Source organism: Petaurus breviceps, unplaced genomic scaffold, assembly GCF_028583685.1.
Source record: "Petaurus breviceps papuanus isolate PSGF00001 unplaced genomic scaffold, PetGlider_PUasm1.0 90865, whole genome shotgun sequence".
Classification (NCBI taxonomy): Eukaryota; Metazoa; Chordata; class Mammalia; order Diprotodontia; family Petauridae; genus Petaurus; species Petaurus breviceps.
Genome location: NW_027187367.1, coordinates 3948589 through 3955107, shown reverse-complemented (window position 1 = coordinate 3955107; position 6519 = coordinate 3948589). Strand labels below are relative to the sequence as shown.

The following is a 6519-nucleotide window of genomic DNA, read 5'->3' as shown; positions in this document are numbered from 1 at the left end:
GTAATGTTCATTACTTGTTTACCAGCTGTGGAGCTCACTTGTGTAACCACAATAATGCTGAGAAAGATATTTATATTCTGTTCTGCTCAACTTCCATGACTAAACCAAGCATGGGTAGCATGGCACAGGAAGTCCCCCTGATATACTCTTGTAGTACATGCATAGCTCTTGCCCAACTCCAGGAGAAACACTTCCATCCAAGGAAAAATACCCACCACCTAGTCAGTGGACATATTTCCTGCTTTGCCCAGCTGATATATGGTTTGCTTATTTTAGCCCATGCATTGTATGTCAGCCAATGGAGTTATTCTGTATTTAATATAACCACTCAAGAAGGTCTAGATATCTAGCCCTATAAGAACTGGACCCTGGAAGAAAGGGTTATCTCAGATTGTGAGGGATATCTGAGGTCCACTTCCTTAGAGGGAGCCATGGGCCCTCTAACCAAGTGCCATTGACCCAGAGCTCTCTCAGTAAGAGAGATCTTATTGTAGGTTGGATAATTTTTATCCCCACCATGTGAAGGTTACTTTTTAGGATAAAATATAGTGTGATGTTGGGTTAAGGGAAAACATTTGAGATAATGGATTGAAGTTGAATTATATCTGGAATTCGGGGTTGGGGGAATAGTTGGTGCCATGGCCAGGGCTAAGGTAAAGAGGTAGAAAGTTGAAGGTATGCTGATAAGAGCATTTGGCTGGTGAGTGGGCCTAACGATGGGGTTTCTATAGTGTCCACTGTAGCACCAGAGGTTTGGGCTCAATGTCAATGCCCTTCCTCCCATTTTTTTGTACTGAGGGTGAAAATCAAGATTACTAAGAGTGACTTCACTGTACGTGTTATCTCCACCTATAAAATGTCAACTCTTTAAGAGCAAAACATATTTCATTTGTCTTCATATCCCCAGTGCCTGGCACAGAATAAGTGCTTGTTAACTGATTAATTGATTTTGAAGTTGAAGCTTAAGTTGGGCTCAGGACAAAGCTGAACACAGGAATATGTTTGCATTCACATCCACACCCATAAACTTTAATATCTTTGGCTCTTATTTGGCACTTTCCATGTTTCTGATTTCTGCTATCTCATATCTCTATTTAATTTTCATGTGTGTAACTTTCCCAACTAGGTTGTAATCTATTCAAGGGCAAGGGCCATGTGTTATATTTGTGTTGCCTCCTCCCTCCAGCCACCACTACTCACATCTCCATGTGTCATGCACATACCAGGCATTCAGAACATGTTTGCTATAACTTGTCATGTCAAAGCTATCACTGAAAGGAGGTAAGACCTAAACAAAACCAGGCACTAAGAAATATTGGCCACACCAAACAGTAGAAAATCTTTCTCTGTCATTACCCATTAAAAAGAATCAGTCTTGTCCTTCAGGCTTCTGACATTTGAAACTATCGTTAGTGTCAAGACCAAGATGCTGTTAAGGGCATCAGTGTTAGGTGCTTCTCAGTACCCACTTCATTTAAAATATTTGACCTTTATTGTAAAAGATAAGTAAAAGGAAACCAGTGGTCCTTTGTTTCTTTAGACACACCTCTTTCTCATCTTCCCTGACACTAAACTCTTGTCCAGTCTGTAGCATTAGAGTCTTCCCTAAGTATAGAGAAGAAGAATCTAAAACATAAAACAGAGAGAGGAGACCTAAAAGTATGTGGCTGAATCACTGGAGAGGGAAGGGGAGCCATAGCTGGGGTGAGGGACTGGAATTGGTAGGAGCTGTGATGAGGGTCAGAATAACTTAACAGATGTGAGAGGGAAAAGGCCCAAGTGGGCCAGGTGGAGAGGGGTGGAGGATGTGATCAGTAGTGTGAGCTCAGTCTTGGGGGAAGGGAAACAAATATAGTGTAAGGATCAACCTATAGGGATTCTATATGTAGCACCTCATTTCCTTTTTCCTGTACCAGAGAGATCAAAAGTATTACTCCACTATTGAAATTCAAATGTCCAATGCAGTTCCTTGCCCCCCAAGCTCTTAACTCTCTTTGAAGACTCCAGATTTTTTCCTTTACTCTGCCCCAGCAATTTCAGACTCCTCCCTCTGGTTCCTTTGGTTAAGGACTGAAGCTGCTAATGCTAGGAGTCTTAGCCCTTACTAGAGTCTAGGAAACAGGAGAAGAATTCTTATTCCTGGACTAGGAGAAGGGGTAAGTCTTTGAGGAGTTGAAGTTGGGATCCTGCAGAGGGATCACTAAGGTAACGGGAATGGGTTCCGACCCAGTGTTTGCTGCTCCATCAGGAAGACAGGGTAAGAATTGGGGCCAATCTCATCCTCTGCATCATTTTCCTTTTGGTCTGTAGTTACCCGATGGTGATGCATTCGGATTGCATAGACAGCCTAGAAGGTGGTTGGGAGAAAATGATAAGAAAAATTGAATGTTGTTTTCCATCATTATCTTTCTCCTACCTCCACTATACACTATACATATGTGTTTACTTTAAGAAATTATTCCTCCCTTCTGATTCTCCACAGACAGTGACTCTACCCCATCCCCATCCCAACTACACACTTCTTCACCTCTGTCTTAATCCTTCCTCTTAACTGCAGCTGTCAACACTATGTATCTATCCTGATTCCTATGCTCATTCTTTTTTTTTCCTTTTTTGGAGGGGAAAAGGCAAGGCAATTGGGGTTAAGTGATTTGCCAAAGGTCACACAGCTAGTAAGTGTCAAGTGTCTGAGGCTGGATTTAAACTCAGGTACTCCTGACTCTGGGGCCAGTGCTCCCCTGCACTCATTCTTCTCTCATATTCTACCATTCATTCTACCCTATGTCAGTACCCCACATTCATACTCCAACCCCTGGCTCTGTCCTTCAGTCCTTTCATTTTCCCATTATCTCTTCATTATCCTAATTCCATTCTTCTCCCTTTTCTCCATTTTCCATATTTACTCACATTTCCCCCCACCTTTCCATGTTCCTTTTTCCAGTTCTGTATTTTTTTTCTCCTAGCCCTGCCTCTAGTCCCAAGGCTAAAATGGTTTTCATAATATGTTATTCCCTTCTTTCCCTCTCTCTCACCATGATGAGTAGGCCAATGAACAGTAGCAGGAGGATCACGGCCACCAGGACTACAATGACAATGGCCCAGGCAGGAAATGAATTCCCTTCCAACATCCCCTGGGTTGCTCCATTCTGGGACCCTCCTCTTGAATTATCTGTTTTCTGGTCTGGCCAGTTATCATTGACCGACTTTGTAGAATTCAACTCTTGGTTCTTGTTGAGAGTTGTGAAAGGGGCAAAAGTTTTCTCAGTCGTATTGCCCAAGAGTCCTGTGGTCTCTGAGGGTCTTGTGGTTCCTGAAGCTTTTGTGGTTTTATCTGGAATTTGGGTAGTTTTGTCTGAAGCTTCCAGAGTTTGATGTGAAGATGTTGCAGTCTTGTCGATGCCTGTGGTCCTTTCTAAGGATTTGGTCATCTTTTCTGAGGTTCCCCCAAAAGTTATGGTTTTGTCTGAACTTCCCTTGGCTATGGTTGGTTCCACCATTCCTGTGGTTTTGCCAGAAGCAGACATAGACTTGTATGAGGTTCCTAAGGATTCAGTTACCTTATCTGAAACAGCTACAATCCAACCTGTGGTCTTGTCAAAGGCAGATGTCCCATTTGATGTTCCAGTGACTTTATTCAAATCTCCTATAGTAGAGGTTCCCGTTCCCTTGTGGGAAGTGTCTGTTACCTTGAGTGAGACAGCTGTGGTTCTGTCTGAGGCTCCCATGCCCTCATGATAGGTAGTTACAGTCTGAGATGGGACAGATGTGGTCCTGAAGGAGGATTCCATGATCTTGTAGGAAGTATCTGTTATCTCGGGTGAGGCAGCTGTGGTCCTGTCTGATGCTCCTGTGATCTCGTGTGAGGTGCTGGTGATCTGTGAGAGAGATGTTGTCATTTCTGAGGTTCCAGTATCTTTAGGGGTATTAGCTGTAGTCTTATCCAAGTGAAGTGTGGTCCTGTCTGAGACTCCCATTCCTTCATGGTAGATAGTTATGGTCTTGGCTAGGACAGATGTGGTCCTGTCTGATGCTCCTGTGATCTCGTGTGAGGTGCTGGTGATCTGTGAGAGAGATGTTGTCATTTCTGAGGTTCCAGTATCTTTAGGGGTGTAACCTATAGTCTTATCCAAGTGAGATGTGGTCATGTCTGAAATTCCCATTCCTTCATGATTGGTGGTTATAGTCTTATGTGAGAGAGTTGTGGTCCTGTCTGAGACTTCCAAGCCCTTGTGGGAAGTATCTGTTGGCTCGGGTGAGGCAGATGTGGTCCTGAAAGTATCTGTTATTTCAGATGACACAGATATGGTCCTGTCTGAGGCTCCTGTGCTCTCATATGAGGTTCTGGTGATCTGTGAGAGGGATGTTGTCCTTCCTGAAGTTCTAGTATCCTTGGAGGTGTTTCCTGTAGTCTTATCTAAGTGAGGTATGGTCCTATCTGAGATTTTCATTCCCTCATGGTAGATAGTAGGGGTCTTGGATGAGACAGTTGTGGTTCTGTCTGAGGCTCCTGTGCTCTCATGTGAAGTGCTGGTAATCTGTGAGAGAATTGTTGTCCTTCCTGAGGTTCCAGGATCCTTGGGGGTGTTTCCTGTAATCTTATCTAAGTGAGGTATGGTCCTATCTGAGATCCCCATTCCCTCATGGTAGATAGTTGTGGTCTTGGGTGAGACAGTTGTGATCCTGTCCAAGGTAGCTTTGCTCTTGGATAACACAGATGTGCTTCGAACTGAGGCCCCTGTTCCTTCATGATTGGTAGTTATGGTTTTGGGAGAGACAGATGTGGTCCTGAAGGAGGTTCCCTTAGTAGATGAGGTCTTGGGGTAGATCATGTTTGATGTCCTTGAAGTTACTGGAATCTTTGAGGTTTCTGTGGTCTCTGAGAAAGTTGAGGACCTTATATGCACTGTTGTGGGACTCTTCTTTTTACAGGTTGTGCTTCTAGGCTTTAAGGTGGTGTCCTTAGTGTCAACAGACCGTCCATTCCGGATAATTGGATCTTGTGCTTCATTCTTAGCATGTTGCTTTGTAGAGACTTTAATTACAGAGTTTTGATGGCTAGATCTGCCATTCCCTGTGAACTGGGGGAGGGGTGTAGGTTTTGTATCAAGATTTGGGGGGTCAGGAGTAGTGTTATAAATGATATCTGGAGTGAGGTGGATGAAATCGTTAAATGTTGTAGACTCAAGAATTGTCAGGAGCTCATCGGATGAGGCAGTACCTGCAAATTAGAGAAACAGAAGAGTTCATCCCCATACTTCCCATCAACCCTCCAGAAGTTCACATTTCCCATGGTACTCCATTGACTGCCTCTGTATCCTTGTCCCTGTCTCACTTCTCTCCTTGGAAGTAGAACTGAAAAGCAGGAGGAAGGGCAAAACCATCCTTACTTCTTTTCCTGTAATTTAACACCCTTCTAATACCATTTTAGTCACTGGAATGTGAAGAGTCGAGGTTAGACCTTGAGCAAAGTCCCTAAAAAGGACAAGTAGAGAGACACAGTAGGGGTGTGTCCAAATCCCTTCTCTGTAGTGATTCACTCCTTCTAGGAGGGAGGCTGGGGGTTGGATAAAAGGCTACTCTGCCCCAACCTTGGTTATAGTTCCATCTCTCTTGGATTTCCCTTTCCTTCTATAAGTAGTCGAGGACTGAGGACTCAAAAGTTGGAACTCCGACTCTGGAAATGAGGGTCTCCTTGATTGTGGGGGAAAGAAAGGTACAGGCTAAGAAGGGAGTTAGACTGGAAGCTGAGGCAGTGGTGTTCTTTGAGGGAATCTGGCTGTGTTTACAGATAGGGTGTTAGGGAAAACACGGCTATACTGGGCCAGATATAACCTTAATCCCCAAAGAAAACAGTTAGTGGTGCCTGGGGAGATGTCCCTGCTCCCTGGGAGAAAAAGAGCAAGTGAGACCTGGAGAGATATTAACAATCTGCAGCTGAGATTTCCAATCCCTATTAGCTCAGGGCGGGCCAGTGCCTGGCTCTATTCCAAGTCTCAGAAAATCACAACCCTCTTTACACCTAAAGGGAGAGAGAGCAGGGCCCTGAGTTAAAAAGCAGATGCCTGGGTTCTTGAAAGGAAAAGGGGGAAGTGGGGAGGATAGACACTTGGCTCCCTTAGGGAAATAGGACCCTGGGAAAGAATGTATGTGGAAGTCTGCAATAGAAAGGACATATGCCTTGGGTCAGCAGAGGCAGGGGCTGAACTCCTGGTTCTCTGAGGGGAGTAAGGACTATGGTAACACATAACCTGGAATGCAGGTGGCAGGGAAGGGTCTGCATGCTTTCCTAGCTCCTTCCCCAAGCCCTTATACTACATGTCAGATGATTTCTCTCTGGCTCCCTTCTGGACACCTCCCTTGTCACAGAATCCTAGAATACTAGAACTGGGAAATCATCTAATCCAATTCCTTCATTTTTCCAAGGAAGAAAGTGAGGTCCAGGGGGCAGAAGGAATTTGCCCAGATTCAAACAGAGAATAATAACTACCCAGAGACAAATCCATTCCATGCCTTCCTTCA

At 44.3% G+C, this 6519-nt stretch overlaps 1 protein-coding gene across 1 annotated transcript; it reads right to left on the bottom strand.

The window, feature by feature from the left end:
• Positions 1–1536: 1536 nt before the first annotated feature.
• On the bottom strand, positions 1537–5211 carry MUCL3 (mucin like 3). Its single transcript, XM_069073702.1, has 2 exons — positions 3033–5211; positions 1537–2347 (listed from the first exon to the last, which is right to left on the bottom strand). The coding sequence occupies exons 1-2, from the start codon at positions 4827–4829 to the stop codon at positions 2201–2203; spliced, it is 1944 nt and encodes a 647-aa protein (XP_068929803.1). The 5' UTR covers positions 4830–5211; the 3' UTR covers positions 1537–2200.
• Between the last annotated feature and the right edge of the window lie 1308 nt (positions 5212–6519).